The sequence below is a fragment of the Rhinolophus ferrumequinum genome, chromosome 11 (genome assembly GCF_004115265.2).
Source record: "Rhinolophus ferrumequinum isolate MPI-CBG mRhiFer1 chromosome 11, mRhiFer1_v1.p, whole genome shotgun sequence".
In the NCBI taxonomy this organism is placed as follows: Eukaryota; Metazoa; Chordata; class Mammalia; order Chiroptera; family Rhinolophidae; genus Rhinolophus; species Rhinolophus ferrumequinum.
The window spans coordinates 29,672,590-29,690,098 of record NC_046294.1 but is presented as its reverse complement, the minus strand read 5'-3'; the positions used below and the strand labels follow the sequence as shown (position 1 = coordinate 29,690,098).

At 35.6% G+C, this 17,509-nt stretch overlaps 2 protein-coding genes across 6 annotated transcripts in view; one reads left to right on the top strand and one right to left on the bottom strand.

Annotated features, from left to right (window-relative positions):
- Window positions 1–17,509, top strand: part of ANO3 (anoctamin 3) — a 344,736-nt gene that overhangs the window by 275,288 nt on the left and 51,939 nt on the right. The gene's annotated exons all lie outside the window — the stretch shown is intronic.
- Window positions 4–12,744, bottom strand: MUC15 (mucin 15, cell surface associated). Its single transcript, XM_033120582.1, has 5 exons — window positions 12,727–12,744; window positions 12,526–12,594; window positions 5,519–6,246; window positions 3,409–3,558; window positions 4–1,285 (listed from the first exon to the last, which is right to left on the bottom strand). Exons 3-5 carry the CDS (start codon window positions 6,210–6,212, stop codon window positions 1,125–1,127), a joined length of 1,005 nt encoding a protein of 334 aa, XP_032976473.1. The 5' UTR covers window positions 6,213–6,246; window positions 12,526–12,594; window positions 12,727–12,744; the 3' UTR covers window positions 4–1,124.

The window sequence follows — 17,509 nt, the reverse complement described above, 5'->3', positions numbered from 1 at the left end:
CCTCTGATCCCTAAAGCCTCAGACCTTCCTGTACTAAGAAGAATGTTTTTCCTGCCAAAAGTAGGTCATAATTAAAAACAGCCTGAAACATACTGGAATCCAAATTAAGCTTCCTGTATTTCGATCATGAAAGTGATGCTCAGAAAATGTTTTGTTTGCTTAACATTTTCATTCATCTATTTTCTAACCTTGTAGGTCATATATTTAGAGATGTAGAATCTCTTCCATTTATGATTGAGCGATAATATCTAATACATAAATTCTGTTCTTATCTAACATCTTAAAACTGTAAAAATTATGTACAGGTACATGCTTTGGCTGACGTTTCTCAGTGTGTTTCTCATTGAATTTTTGAACTACCCAATTCACTAAGGCCTAAAATAAGTCAGACAAGTTGGAATTGCCCCACCCTTTAAGGAAAAGCAGTTACTTTTCTGGTTTGGGTCAGCCTTCCTAATATGGCCCTGTTGAATATAAAATTATTGTCAACTTGACAACCAAGGGACTGGCTATGCATGTACTGATCCAGAAAAGTAAAATGTAGTAGAATACAGTTTTCTTACTCCCATTATCTTAATTTTCCGGAAACAGAAATTCTGTGCCATACTCATCTTCTAGCTTCAAGTCAAAAAAAAAAAAAAAAAAAGTCATTTCCAGTGTCCCTTCAACAGAATGTCAACGGTAATGTACGGCATTAGGACTACAGGGGGAGTGGTGAAGAGTCAATCCATTGCTTTTGGTCCAAAAAAAAAAGTGAAAATGTAGTTTCTGTTCTCCGTTTTCACTGAAGGATTTTTTAAATTTAATTACCAAGCAGGGCCATGGAGGCGAAATCTTTTAGTCTTAACTGATTCCACAAACAGGTCTTACTCAGAAAAAAAATAGACCAAAATACAAATGAAGGAGATTCAATACATGTTCAGTACAGCCAACAATGGTAAGAAAGGAAACCTTTGGGGTGATTTAGCCTCTCTTTCTGTTTCTGATACTGGTCTCATGCTTTTACAGTTCTCCTTGGCACAAGCCACATGACAGTGATCTTGCTTCAGCTTTTGGAAGATGGGATTGTGTAAAGGCCGGGGTGTAGGTGAACTCTTGCCATCTGAAACCTTTTCCCCTTAGTTTTATATTGAGGTACGAAGTGGAGGTATATTATCCATAGGAATACCATCACGTGCATTTTCTCGGCCTGCCACCATGGATGAATCATTCACATTTGAGCTGTAATAACTAGAATTCCCAAAACTCACATCGTAAGGTTCCGGTACATTGTCTAATCGCAGAACTAAAAAAGTAACCAAAAAAAAAACAACAAACAAACAAACAATAAAACACATGTTTTATAGTGCCAGACTGAAAGATACATGCCCAGACATCTGCCATACCCTAGCATTTAATTGTTCTAGACAGGTAAGTACGTCTATCTTTTATGTGGGCTTTTCAGGTATTTTAAATAAATGGATATTTTGCAAGCCAATTTATTTCTAAGACTAAGAGAACAGTTTAACTTCCAAAATGTCCCTGCTGGTGGACCAAAAATAAAAAGAACTAAGGGAGAGATCACACCAAAAGTGTAGCACTACTTTGTATAAAAAGGTATAGACAAATGTTTCTTTGACTTTTGAATCTCATGATTTCAGAGTCTTATCAATATCCTCAGAATTTTCACTTCTGAGGTAAAAAATAATTTCTAAAAAGTGAAGAGTATTAATTTTAAAATCAGTGTCATTGTTCTAACAAGTATCTTCATATATTTATGGTTGAGCTATTGAACATGGAGATGAAAGAACACTACTTGTAAATGCTTGTTTCCTTCTGATAGATCTAAGTTATGTCCTTGAGATTTTGTGATTAATGATACAGGATTTTTTTCTTTTTCAACAAACAACCAATTATTATTTTCTTAACGATCTTGAATTTATTTTCAAAGAAATTGTGGTATGCTTGAGGTACTTTTAAATACTAAAGCACTGACTAATTACTAATTACATTAGTAAAATAATTATTCAGTGAAGTATCTTCGTATCCTACCTATTCCTTATGCCAGGGGTGTCCAAACTGCGGCCCACGGGCCAACTGCGGCCCACAATCCATTGTTAATTGACCCGCAGCAAATTCCAAGATATATTTAGTTTACTTAAATAAACCAGGTGAAGCAATACGTACTTCACCTCGAGTGAGTGGCCTGGCTTTATGTGTATTTTACCGCATATGGCCCTTGGTGAAAAACGCTGAAAAAAGTTTGGACACCCCTGCCTTAAGCCATCTGTTTACAAACTGGTCTCCCAGGGACCTTAAGAATTTGGGAGAAGTGTCACAAATCTGTCTTGCAGGAGTAAAATAGATGCTGTGAATGAGTTATTTTTTATGCCTCAATCACAACATCTTAAATAATATCAATTTAATAAACTGGGCTTCTGTATGTAATTACAGATAAAGAAAAACTGAGGTTTAATGAAAATGTTTGGAACCTGTGTTGTTAAAAATCCTATCCTTTTATTTAGAAAAATGCCACTTTTTAGTTTATGGGGATTGCTAGAAACCTATAGACGGAATTCAGTTAAATTTACAAGTAGTGGATTTGGTTCTGAAAAGGAGCATATATCAGTCATAATCTGAATTTATCAAAAATCAACAGGATTTTATCAATGGGACTAACTAGGGGCATAAAACTGTTTTTATGGTAGCAAGAACCCCTTGTGTAAACCAGGAAACAGTTGTGTTTTTGTTTGTTTTTTTCCTGAAGTTTAAAAAAGGATGAGTCAAGCATTTGAAGTGACTTCATTTCTGTTCTAAACATTGTGTTAAGATCAACCTTAGTTCTTTATTCTTAGCAGTCACATTTCTTACTCATAGATATGGTTGTTCTTTTCCATCCCATAAGGGGAAAATTCCTGAATTGAGGTATTTTTCAACTTTATGTACCCAAATATGCAACTCTATAGAAATTCTGTTTTCGAGACCCATTAAAATAATTAATATAGGGCTACCGTACCTGTGAAACTTTGGAAGAGCTCCAAATTAGAATATATCTCTATTCAAATTAGAGCTGCTGAAAGATCCAACAACGGCAAGGAATGACTTTGCAGTTACTTGGTAACAAAACTAGCCCATTTTTTTCCTTAATGTCATACCATTATCTTCCAGATATATTCCAGGTTCTAGGATTATTATTTACAACCAATTGTCACGTAATGAGCAACCATTTCAAATACTGTCAAAATTTTACTCGCAGGCCCATAATTATTTTGATTATCTTATTTGAGAAACAGAGTAGATCAGAATAAATCTTTGGTCTGTTTCTGTCACATGCATCTCTGAATCCCTTCTAGATAATGTAGTAAGTATTAGCATCCTCACTTGATTAAAACTACTGTATGCAGGTGAAGTTCTGAAAGTTGTTTTTACCTGGTTCATTTCTGTCGTCATAAAGTCGCCGATGGGAAAATGAATTGGTTTTCCTTTTTCCACACAACAAGTAGCCAACGAGACTAAGCAATGAAGCACCCAGAATAGCACCTAAAATGGCCCCAAATACTATTCCAGTGTTTCTATTCTCTAGAAAACAAGGAAAAAATAATTTACAGGTAAGAAATAAAAATGATTCAACGAACAGAAACATATACATGTGGACTTCCTGTGTATCAAAGAGTGCTTAACAATTTCTTTTTTAATTAGATAATAGTGATTGTGTGTGTGTGTTTTATAAAGTACTGAGTATTTGAGATATATTGGCAAAATATACTTCTTGATAAACAATACTTTAAATTTTGAATTACCTTGAAAAACTTCTAAGTCTTAGTTTTATAATTGTGTCATGACTTATCAACACAAATAATATTGAAATGCCATACCTATGCTCCGTTAAGATGTAATTTCTATGTTGAATGCCATATAATTTTTAGTCAATTCTGAAGCTTTTCTGAACTTTAATGATGAAATGAACTTTGAGCGTATTTCTATAATAATTCAATAGTAAAAAGCTAAGGGAGTAAGTGGGTAACAGAAAATAAATCCACAAAACTCCAAGCATTATAAGGAAAAAGCAATATACCCTGATAGGATATTTTCTAGTACAACAAATGACCAGAGCAAAATGTTTATAATGCCTTGCACATCAGGAACAGATGCATGGGTCTGAGTTTAAGAAAATCCAAAATTTAATTCGGTCATCCCTTTACTGAGTGCCTTATTTGAAGACTGTCATCAATAAACTACTTACTGCATCCTGAACTCATATTTAGTGTATTTTATTTTTAATATTTTTTAAAAACTTTTTGAGAAGCTTACTGGTAATTAGGTCGGCAAGAGGTCTTACAGAGTCTCTGATTCTATATGAAACCCCACTTATTAACAGAATTGAACTTTGCATTGGAAAGTTAATAGCAAAATTATTACTACAATAAAAATGAAGCAAAGTTAACATTTTTATCATTAAAGAGCAATGGTCGGAGTAAATATTCAGTGTTCTCAATATGTAGGTTGAGTTTCGAGAGACAAAACGGAGAGAATGTTTTTTAAATATTTCTAATGGTGCATCAGATATGTATGAATGAAAGGATGTGATAAGATTACAGCTAAAATGAAAATATATGTACATAAAATATATTGGTTGCAGTGCTGTCCTAAAGCCTAGATTTCAAAATTTAAAGTTTTTCCTGGTCACTAGCAACCACTTTCAAATAGGAATTTGTATATATTATTTGGGATTTACATCATTAATTTAATCAGTAGTATTGAAAATTGATGAGTTCCTGGGTGAAAAACAAGTGTTTTGTTGTTGTTTTGTTTTGTTTTTTAATTTCAGGGAAACAGAAACATGGTTAGACCTGAACAAATAAAACATAATGAATTTTCATTAAATACTAGAGATCTTATTCACTTTATGTTTCAAAGCTTGATGTAATCCAAAAAAATGAAACAAAAATGTCCCCATAATACAATTTTCTTGTGATACAGTTAAATTTTATTTTTATGGTGTTCATTAGGTACTAAACTAAAAATTGAGGAGGATTCTCTTTTGTTGAGTTTATTTACTTTTTTAAAAATATCATTGTTCTGTTTTCCTGTGATTGCTATGTGGTATCAGATAATTTATAAATTCATTTATTTCATTCAATTTTCAAAACCCACATGCATATATTTTTAAAGTTCAGTTGTACAGTATTCCTAAAAGTATATGAAATTTCTGATAGTCTCTAAGATTCAATGAAAATTGTTACACAGTATCTCAAAACCATGTCACTACGTGAGTATTTCTTTTCAGCCTAACCTACTTCTCATTTTGTCCCATGGTCTCATCATGTTCCCATACAGTAGTGACTAGTTATGCTGACTTAAGTTCCAAAATCCCTTCACTATTTCCAATGAATATCACTCTTTCCCCTAAAAGCAAGAACCATCTGTGCTATGGCAGTCCCTCCTTTTTTCTGGTATGGCACATTCCTTTGCTATAATCTGTATGACTTACTTGGAGGTTATTTCACACAAAACAAAAGTTAAATCTGTTTATATTTACCTTCTTGGGGGTCTGATGTATTTGGAAAGATTTTTGAATTATTAGTGAATTTTAAGGTGGGCTGTGGTGTCGTTTCCTGGTAGGGGGTAAACCCCCCCAAGGTATCACCCGTTGTGGTCAGCCATTCATCAGGTTCCGTCGTCATGGGGTTCATAGAGATGGTGGTTGGTGCTGAAGGGAGGATGCTACCTGTAAGGGAACTGTTGTCAGTAGTTTTCATGGTATCACTGGCTGAAGACCAAGTGAAATTTTCTGAAGATACAGCAGATGTAGCGTTGGGAGGTGCTGAGACGGACACAGGATTTCCATCTGCTACAGATGAGTTCTGAGGCAATTTAGACACAGAGCTGTTGATCAAGGGAGGACTTGTGGGAAATGTGGACGTGGGTCTCGGACTCCTGGAAAAGTTGTCTGTTGGCGAATTACTGATGAAATCTGTTGTTCCGTTGGTTTTATTTGATGAATCCTGAAGAGAGGAATTACTTGCTCTAGGATTGGAGGTTTCTCTGTCTTCTTGATTTGATTTTAAATTTGTTGCACTTTCCAAAGAAACATGTCCATTTGCCATTGTTTTTAAGTCTTCTGCAATGTTTTGTGTTGTTTTTACTTCCAGACCTTCTTCCCCATAGCTTCCAAGTAGTAGTAAACTAAACAGTGTTGAAATAAACAGAATTTGGGCTGAGGTCAACATCATAGCCTTCTTTGGTATTGGTGTTATTAAGGGAAATCTGAAAGAAAATAATAACCTTTTCAATTATTAAATGAAGTATTGAGGTTTTTAAAAATAGGTCTACATTTTTAAAGTAATGAAAATCTGGACACATAATGCTGAGATGATAATAGCATACTCTTAATTCCGAAAGTTTGTTTTCTGTGATTTATGTACTAAAACTGGAATAACTGAGTTCTATTTTGTATATAATATCTTTTTTCTTACTTCTTCTGGGGAAACGCCATGCAAAACTTTGTCAAGCCAGACACCACTATTCCACTATTTAAAAGATCATTTAGCTTGGGAAAGTGAAAGTAAAGAAGTATACACACACACACACACACACACACACACACACGCACGCACACACACACACACACTATATATATGGACTGCTAAGTAAATTTTTTAAAAATATTATAGATATAGTGCCTGTAGAGCAGGCTGATTTCTTCAACTATTTAAGAAAACATGTTCGTTATGAAGATGTAATTTGGCATATTTATTATGAAAATGATGTTACATAATATAAACTAAAAATACCACTTTAAAGTGAGTCAGTCAGGGCCCCACTTGAAAAGATTTTATTAATACCTGATTTGAGTTATTTCTATTTGAAATTAACATCCCTTGTCCACAATACTCTTCACTTCATGATGCCATTCTTTCTATTAATTTCAAATTAGGGATAATTGGAAAGATGTAGATTTTATGATACTTTTAAATCATATTTTCTTTCCTTTTTTAATTAAAGTTTATTGGGGTGACAATTGTTAGTAAAATTACATAGGTTTCAGATGTACAATTCTGTAATACATCATATCTGTATCACATCGTGTGTCTACCACCCAGAAAATCACATTTTCTTATTGTATAAAAGAAGAATCTGGTTGGGAGTGTGTGTGAAAAAATTACCTAGCTAGATAGTTGCAAAGTTAGGGTTTGAAACCGTTATGCTGACCTCCAAACCAGGCACATCATTTTGCCTCTGAAGTGTGTAAGTGCCACAAATTCTTAGAATGGAGGACATGGGGGAAAGATTTTGAAATTAGATTTATATTAAAATTCTGGCTTCTGTCACAAATAAGCTGTGAAAGATAATCATCATAACAGTCACGGTAATAATCATACTGGCTTTGCATTGTAGTTCTGAAAACTGAAATTATTCAGTTAAAAGTACTCTGAACAATATCTGGCCTACAGTAAGGAGTCAATCGATATTAATTCCCATTTCTCATTATTAAAACATAATAATATTTCTGTAAGTGTCTTACAGTTTACAAACTTTCCACTATTATCTCACTTGATCATCACAACGATCCCTTGAGACAAAAAGAATAGCTGGTACTATCCCTGTTTTGTGGATGAAGAGACTGAGGTTCAGAGTGGCTAGTAATAGAAGCTAGTAAATGTAAGAGGCAACACTGAAAGGCAAGTCTACTGACTCCAAACTCATTAGGTGCTAACATTGAAAGTGTTTTTAACTGAAAATGTTATTCTTTAAAAAAATGTATTAGACTATTCCTCCTCAAACAATGAAGTCTGAAAACGGGTTTTATATTCTTTGAATTGAACCTTAGAGTTTACTTTTCACTAAAAGCCTCCAAGATGACTGAGATAAGAAAAGGGAGGGTGTGCTACAGTTATTATTTAGGTCCCATATTACCAGCTGTTTCTTAAAAGTTCTCCCAGAAATTTTTACAAATAACTTTCAACCCTGATGATTTTTCATTAGAGCCTGAGGAGCTTCTAAGTATTCCCTCTGATTATCTTTTGGTTTTAAGTACCCTCCTCTTTGCTGAATGATTTCTTATAGAGTGGTACAACTTAAATATATCTATTATACACCCTGATGCAATTTTTTTTCTTCAAAAGCTTTTAGCAAGCAGTTGATACCTGTGGATTCCTAAGGTTTTAGCGATATAATATCTCCCATGTTCTAGGCTTATCACTTAAGAAATACCTACTTAAAAAGCAAGGCAGGCAGACATACGAGAACATTCACAGGGATATTACGTATAAGTATCTCCAACCTAAAATCTACCAGTAACAGATTGGATAATAAACTGCATTATATTCATACATGAAAATTAACAAACTAGAGCTAGGTACAAAAATATGGGTGACTATTACAAACATAATGTAGAGCTTAACATGCCAGTGGTACTGTGTGATTCCATGTATATAAAGTTCAAAAATAGGCAGAAAACTAGAATGTTAGCAGTCAGGAAAGTGGTTACTTGTGGCAAGGAAGGAGACGGTGTTGATTGGGTGGGCATGGAAGGGGCTTTTGTGTGTTCAGGATACTCTGTTTCTTGACCCAGTAGGGATTATATAAGTGTTTGTAATAATTTTGTTTCTTTATATTATATTCACTTTTCTGTCATAACCAAAAAAAAATTGACTTAGATACTAAAAACTGTTAACATAACTGGGAAATATATTACTAGTATGTATATATCAGATACTTTGCATGTTTTGTCTTTTAATTCTTTGCCAAAAACAAACTAACAATGAGGAGAGATTAATGCTATTTTACAGATGAATAAAGGAGGCCTATCTCTCAGACACACAAGGACTGAGAGGGTTAGGATTCAAACCGTGGCATTAAAGCTACTGATCACTCATCTGTGTAACAAAAGTCACAAAGGAATATGGAATTTGGTACCCAGCTGCTTTTTAGAACTTTTTACCATCTACGTTTTCTTAGCACAGCCTCTCCAAATTTTATTATTTTAATCAGAGCAATTTATAATCCCATTTTTTTAAACACTGGAAAAACAGGGTCTTCTCCATTGAATACCCCTCAAACACACTAAATATCCTAATTTAAGAAAAATCCTAACAATTATCTCTGTGGTTTCCAGGTGGACGCTTTTACTGTGTAGTCAACAGATTAACATTACCAAAACACAAATGATTATCCCCAGGACCTGTAGTGCACCAACATTTCATTAAACTGATGCCTCACCTAGTACATTTAAAATACAGTTCCATTTAGTTTAAAAATACTCACATGTGCCTTTGCAGAAACATCTTTCTCCTGTGAACTGTCAGGTTCATGGCATATATTATATCCTTTTTCATTATCTGCTGCCACTGATCTGATTAGTTTATTAATTGTACTTGGCCACCTGTCTTATCATTATTATGCAGTTGGATTTGCTTTTCCTATCCCTAAGCTTTCAGATTATTTTCTTCTCCTAAGGAAGAGGTCGTGGGGGCGGTCGGGGGGGCGGGGGAGTGTGGAAAACGCCCCTTAGCTGTGCTAAATTTCTCATAATTTTACATGAGGAATGTGGTATTGTGCTTTCACTCCCTTCCCATAATAGGAAACTGCAGATGGAGTCAACAAAGTGAGTTTTGTTGTTCCTGTTTCACTTTGCCTGTAACATTGAACCACCAAGGGGATCTCTCTACCCTTCACCCAGTTTTTGATTGCAACGTGAAAACCTAAGGTATCAACACCCCAAATAAGCCAAGCATTGATACTGCCTATAATTTATCTCCAGGGAAAATACAGGGAAGAAAGGGGTAAGATGGTATGTTGTGGATTCTATTTGCAGTTTAGTCCGAAATTAATACAGGCGTGGGGAAGGCTTTTGTGATTATTGATTTATTCCTGTTGTCCCAGAGTTGCAGCAGGGGACAACTTCGCTTCTGTTCCCTGTCTTCTAGAAGAACCAGGTTACAGCTCTTACTCAGGTCCTTTCATCTTAAAGGGATAAAAGCAGCCGGGACTTAAAGCCACAAGCTATTCAGAATCCCAGCCCTGGACTTTTGCTGGAGCAAAGACTGAGCAACTTCAGTTACATTCGATCCCATTTCTGAATTGAACAAAAAGCATGTTATAAGCAGCAAAGACGGGTGGGGATGGTACGGAAGCTCCAGAGAACCATAAGAGAAATCTGTAATCCTTCTCTCTGTACTTTCCTCTCAGCCTGTCCCCATCTCTAGAGTTCACATACTTAAACTATGTTGCATCCTTGTTATGTAAAGCTAAGTTATGCCGACGGACGGCATGCTTCTTTGTGTCCAAGTTCATCTGTCAACCAGGTGCGGTGTAGCGGCAGAGAGAACAGGAGTGGAAAAAACAGTGAGACTGTAGTGGGAGAGAAAAATCCAGAGAACCGGGTACCATCATTTGCCCTCCTGTTCTCTGCCCCTTCTTGCCCCAAGATGGAAACTCCTGAGAGGAATTTTGAGGATGAAACATAGGAACAGAGCGAAGATCATTACACACTTGAAAAACATCTAAGATTAGAATTCATATAAAGGGATCAGAAAAGGGAAGGAGGATTTCCATCCACTGTGTTACCTTAGCACAGATTCTAAGCCTGCCTGTATATATGGAAGTGTTTTTATTGTTTCTAGTATTTAACAACTTTTAAAGTATACTTGAAGAGAGTGTGAGTTTCAGTTTTTTGTTTGTTTGTTTGTTTGTTTTAATAATTCCTTTACACAGAGAACACGAACACTGTTTTCTCCCCTCTTCGGTGTTGGCATTAACAAGTGGTTTCACGTTACTACTTTTGTACAGAGGGCTGCAAAAGGTGGTGAGAAAAAAAAAAAACAAAACCTGGCTATTATGAGAAGCAAATCCACACTCTCAAGTGCATAATTTTGCTTCTCCTTAAATGCATAAAGTCATTATTCTGCCCAGCTTTCCTGTTATAATTGAGTCATACCCATTTCATGCCAAGCTTTGAAAATAAGGAGGTATTCTGCTTTGTGTCAGGTAATCAGCTCATGCAAGGGAAGAGAAATGCTAGTCACTCTGAACTCAATCAAAATCAGAAATTTTAAATAAAAACATTGGTTCAGGCATAACTAAGGGGATAACTATAAAAACATGTTTCTGTAGTGAAATAACTAAAGAGTATATACACTGTGCTACTTCTCTCTCAGTTACTTTTGATCACTTCTTGTTATAGATCTCAGGCTACAAAGTAAGACAGATGGGTTTTGTTTGTCTTTGTCACAGGAAACTCAATCTGACATGTAGCCAATATCCCAAGCAGACCGTGAGTGTTGCTATCAGTGGCCTTTCCAATCTTGGACAATATTTTGCTTTCCTTAAAAGAAAGAGCCACAATAAATGAGGACATAAGGAATTATGCCTCTATAAATGCCTCTTTTATGAGGATTTTGAAAGAGTGAAAAGGCTTACCCAGCCATAAAGTAGGACTGTACCTGAGAACCTTAGGCATATCATTACACTTTTATTTGTTTTATAAAGAAAGAAAAACAAAAAAGAAAAGAAAAAAAACATGACTTTCCTTCACACACACAAAAAAAGTTTCAAAAGTTTGTGAACGTCATCCTAATTAAAAGACTGAGGTATACATAAATCTAGGAAAAAATATATAGAATGTCATACTCCCTACTCACTTGGACATTCTTAATCATAAACTTCAATACTGAAATAATTAGGTGGAAACGTGTCAAGCTTAGAAAGAGAGAAAGACTGTGTCTTCAAAAGAAATATCTCGGACCCAAATTCCCAAACATGTGGTTTTCAGCCCTCTGTCAAGGTTCACTGTCTGTAGAAACCATCTCTATGGATCAAATAGAAAGTGTGTCAATGGTAAACTGATATCCCTTTAATAAAAATAGCCTTACAGAGCCACAGACGGAAAATAATTTTAAGAAACTTTATTCACATCTTTGTTCCATGGGATGTCTTCTGTAGCAACTGACTTAGCCTTGTAGATTTCCAGTGAGTGGTAGACATGTGCACATACCGTGCTGAGTAATTACATACACGACATTTTGCTAACTTTTTAAGAAAGTCTGGGAATATAATTCAATTGTATTAGAAGATTTTTTTTTTCAAAACTATCATAGTCTAATAGTTTAGCAATGATCTCTAAGCCCAAATGCATAATTTAAATGTAAATATTCAATTTGTATTCATGTCACAATTTCTACTTTAAATGTTTTGAAACTTTTACTAAGATGTGACCAAAGGAAATTCTCTTTTGTACTCCTGGTTTGTTTAAGTAAGTTTTTTTATTTTAGCTCTTCAACTGGTTTCATCATCTAGCAATGTTGGCAGTAATTCTTAAAGTTAACTCACTTAACAGTGCAAATGGTCATTTGGAAGGTAACTGCTTAATGAAACAATTACCTTGCTTTATAAAGGTCTCCGTAGCTACTTGCCAGATTGTTCTGTCAAAAGTTGAGCCCACTTTATTCTCTTTAGAAAATAAATGAAAGAGAGACAGACAGACAGGCAGACGCACAGGTGGGGAAGGAAGGATCCCGTGTAACTCGGCTCCCAGGACACACTTACCTTTGGGTCTAGGAGGTGTTTACAAACAGGAGCTGAAATATCACAGCTGTCCTGGCTGGAATGCGTCTGCTGTGCATTAGAGAAAGCAAATGGGTTAAGTGTGATGACGTCCCACTAAGCAGGAGGGAGCCAGAGAAACAAAATTAGGTGGGGCTGGCTGTATCTCGCTTGTGTAATAGAGCACCCAAGAACCTGACTGACCTGCTTCTCAGCTGTCGGCATGAAGATACTACTTCATTCAGGCCTTAAAAAAAAAAAAAAAAAAAATAGTAAGTCCAACCCTCCAGCTCTCATAGGTTGGTTGTTTTGACTTTGGGGCAGGCTAGTTGGTTGTCTTGGGCAGTGGCAAAACAAGAGGCATTCATTTTCTGTCCTAAGTGAAAAAAGGACGAAGACTTTGGTAACGTTCCCTGGTGTATCAGGAAATTCTGACACTTGCTGGGTTCTCCCTTTGCAGGTGAGGAAACCAAAGTGAGTCATGCCTTACACCTGTTGCTATGTGCTGGCTGCATGTTGTTCCCCTGACTCAGAAACAGATCTTTCCCATAGTAGGATGTCCTACTTATATGCTTCAAATCTGAATGGAGAGGGGTCAGTGGTGCGGGGCCTTGTCTGCAGTACCCTGAAATCAGTTTTACAGAAAATTACACTTAACACAAAGTGAATTAATGTGTATTGGAGATTCTCGAGAAAGCTGTGAGCTTTAAGTTAGAAATAATCACCAGCACTGAGCTGGGGTTTCTTGCTGACTTTTAAGAGTTTGGGGAATGAGTAACTGGGACCTGTCTGAAAATGGCCACATGATCCTGAGTACTCCTGGGAGCCTTCTCATTAAGTAGTTTCCATCCTGTGTTCTGTTTGCTTTTACTCTCAATTTAGAAGCTGGGGAGTTTCAGAAGTGCCCGGGTAATGCTTGATTAAATACTAGAGTTGAATAACAACCTGGCATACTTCCTTCACTTCCTTTCACGGCTTATGAAAGGGAGAAGAGTGAAACTGCATTTTCTGGGATATTCTGCACATCAATATTTGGGGACTGGCGCCAAGGTCTGTTCAGCTCAGTGTGCCTGAGGTTCATGCTTAGTTTCTGTTGTGCAAAGAGATAGGTTTCCAGTTGCTGAGACAGAAAACGAAACTTTAGCTAAGGTTCAGGAGCTTCAAACTGAATGCAAAGAATCTGCCCAGTTAATTGGCCCCAGGAAAGAACAAGGTAATTCTATAGTTTTAAATTTTCTGCAGCCCGGAGGCCCCCTCAGAGTTTGATTATAAATTAAGCCAACCCCTCAAGGTCCCTCAAAGGATATGTAAGCTCTATCTGCCCCGGTATGAAGAAAAGCAAGCTAAATTTCATCAAACAACGGGTTTCTAAGCAATGGCTTAGTAGAATTCAAATGGTTATTTTCAGATTAGCCAGTTACTAGGAAAAAAATCCAACTGAAAAATTTTGTATGTCTTTACCTAGAGAGCAAACATGGCTTGGCAGGATTGGGTATGCAATACCCTTAGGAATTTTCAGATGTGTGTTTGTGTGTGTGTGTATGTGTGTGTGTGTGTATAATATATATATTACAGAGGGTGCCAAAAAAATTTAGACACATATAAGAAAGGAAAACAAACTATTAAAATTACATTGATGGTAACCACTTTGAGCACCTCTTGTAATTGCGGAAGTCAAATATGACTTGTAGTCATCTTTTGTTATCAGTATATGTTGAGTATTACAATTTTAATAGTTTTTTCCGTTCTTAAAATGTGTACACATTTTTTTCGGCATACATATACATTTATATGTACGTACGTATGAACATCATTACCATTTTCTGACTTGCCCATAGTAATTGTGGCCTATCGCATAGGCCGTAATTACAAGGCACTTTTGCTACAACTCTCTGCTTTCACTGCTGTGAAAGTCAAAACTCATCTTCCATGGCCCTGTTTTCTGAAGGCTCTAGCTATAGCCTCAGAGTCATTTTCGTCATCGTCCTCCTGACAACCACACAAATTGATTAGCGCCTATCCTAGAGGTAGGCCCTATTACCTTCCCTGTCATGATCGCATCTGGAAGTGAAGTTATAAATGAAAGCTATGCATAAACTTACTACCTTAGTTCCTACTTTGCTCACTTACTTGTTATCAGAAACCTTTGTGAAATCACCGGAGTTGGATTTTAAAAAATAATTTTTTGCCAAACAAACAAGTCACACTGAGATATATTTCCAGGTATGTACATATCATGTTCTAGGAAAAACCAATCCCATTTTGGACCTTGTTTCTCCAGAGTAACTGGACAACAAGGGACAATACCTGACAATTTCATCAGCCACACCAGCTGAGATGACACACAGTGAAATGCTTACATAATTTTTTTTGTTTGTTTTTGTATTTGCCTACTATGGTGCCTTTTATCTCACACTCACCAACTGCTTTACACCCATTAATTAAGTCTCACAATATATATTGGAAGAAGAAACACCTTCCTTTTGTCTGAAGTAGTGGAACTACTTTCAAGCAGATTTTCCAGAATGTGAAATCACATTGTTGTTACTGATGGATCTGAAAATAGAATCAGAAAATAGTTTGGGACCATGTCTGAAATAAAATCAAAACGTTGTTCTGGATCCAACATGGTATCTTTTTTACAAATCTTATAGTGTCACGTACCTGATGCTGATGTCACATATACGAAATTTATTCTCTTAGATCAAATTAATTAATAGCAGTTATGAGTTTGAAATAGGATATAAATTGAATTCATATTCTGTCTCTACATGGACACTTTAAGCAACGAAGAAATATTTAACCACTAGTAAGATAAATAACATGGTAATATTCTTTGAAGATATTTCAATGATATTCTTTATAAATGCAATGGAAATTGATGACTGGAAAATTCCTTTTGAGATGATAATAGTTTTTTTTCAATATTCTGTTAGAAGATAAATAGAGGCATCACTCTCAGAAATGCTAACAGTTTTGTAACATATAAGCTTACCGTTTGTCCTATTAGTCATATGGTGTTATAATATGGTTTTCTTTATTTAACTATAACTTGTAGAAAGGTTAAACATTCAATTTTGGTGCTAAAGGCTAAGTCTATGCCCTTTGCTAAGCAGTTGTGACGTAACATATACATACAAGGTGTGATCAAAAAATACAGTGAATGTTTAAATTTTTTAAAAAATCATTACAGTAAAAGATACATTGCCATTAATCCCCATCAAAATACTCCCCCTCTGTTCTAACACACTTAGCCCATCGTTCTTGCCCCTTTCTGAAGCAATTCTGGAAGTCCTCTTTCATGAGTGTCTTTAGTGGTGCTGTCATGGCTGCCTCCATATCTTGAATTGATTCAAAATGTTTTCCTTTCACAGTCATTTTGACTTTGGGGATGAGCCAGAAGTCGCACGGTGCCAAATCCAGTGAATAAGGTGGATGAGGACACACCATGATGTTTTTATTTGACAGAAATTGACATACCAGAAGCAGTGTGTGACATGGAGCCTTTCAGTTGTGATCAAAAAGTACAGTGAATGCTGCTGCTGAGTGCCATCCAATGGAAAAGCAGGGATCTTCAATATGGGAAATGGCGCGTCCAACTTAGTAACAGTATGTGACAAGTTTCAACTTGTTCAGTGCAGTAAATTGGGTGTGAGCTATAGTTGAGAGAAGATGTGTTTTAAAGTGAGACGTAAATCAACCTCCATCATGACAATGCTCCATGTCACACATTGTTTCTGATATATGGCAATTTCTGTCAAACAAAAACATCACAGTGTGTCCTCATCCACCTTATTCACTGGATCTGGTACCATGTGACTTCTGGTTCTTCCCCAAAGTCAAAATGATTAAGACAAAAAACTAGGAGTTGATGCTACAACCTACCTCATTATAGTAGGAAGTAGCAGGTACCCATGGATGCCTGAACCAATTGAACAAAAAACAAAAAGCCCATCCATGGTCTCCTTAAGAGATGCTTTTATAATAAAATCTTAGATTTTATGTTTAATATTCATTAAATTTTGGAATAAATGCTATTATTCTATTAATTGTAATGATAACTCAATCCAGATTGTTTTTTAGAGTAAGAGTCTCATGTTCACAGATGTCTTAAATAACTTTAATTTCTATCTATATTCTTTGTTCTTTCAGAGAAGTATGACAAGATAATCAATAAACACTTTCAGACATAAATATAAAGTATAATATTCTCAGATAGAAATAGAATGGAAATAGATTTGAAGGCCTGTCTTATCTCCTTTCCCTGCCTCAGTACTTACTGCCATTTAATATACTCTCCCTTATTTATTTTTGTTATTTATTGACTGTGCCTATATTGGAAAGTTCATGAAAGCCAGCATTTTTTCTGCTTTCTTCATTGCTTTATTCACCAAGCTAGAATAATTCCTGGCATAGATTAAATGGTAAATAAATGTATAAATGAATGAATAAATAAGTGAATGGATATATGAACAAATAAACATTTAACAAGAATAACAAAAAATAAGTGAATATGCTCAGCATAAGACATCTGCAAGCTCACTTTTCTTTTACCTATAATGTTCTTCTAGTTTTTGGCTCATTCAGATTAAAATATGCTTTTTTTTTCACTTAAAGATATTCCCTGGACATCTTTATATGATTATATCTATAGATCCTTGAGCAGTTTCCTTTAGCAGGTGATAAGAGAGGAGCTACTTCTCAAGAAGAATTGATTTACCTAGGGGCACATAAATCTTGTTATAGCAGGTGATGAAATAGAGGCTATGGCCACAAGTGTAGATAAGTGGGTAGGTATTGTTTGGGTGGATAATTCCTTTTGAATACTTTTTATTTTTAATGATGAGGTAGACAAAAGAATTGCAACTCGGAGTGATGGGAATGTAGGTGCTGGATGTTAAAAGAGAGAAGAGAAAATATGACAGCATGGCAGCCTCAGGGATCCACTCAAATCAATTTAAAGTTAGACAAGTTATCCAGCGTAGCT

What these genes read in the sequence shown, in the direction of transcription:
- MUC15 (XM_033120582.1), bottom strand. Translation starts at nt 6,212, where the DNA reads ATGATGTTGACCTCAGCCCAAATTCTGTTTATTTCAACACTGTTTAGT. An exon ending in TACATCAGACCCCCAAGAAG is followed by an intron (nt 3,559 to 5,518) that starts GTAAATATAAAC and finishes CTTGTTTTCTAG; the next exon opens with AGAATAGAAACACTGGAATA. An exon ending in TGACGACAGAAATGAACCAG is followed by an intron (nt 1,286 to 3,408) that starts GTAAAAACAACT and finishes TTACTTTTTTAG; the next exon opens with TTCTGCGATTAGACAATGTA.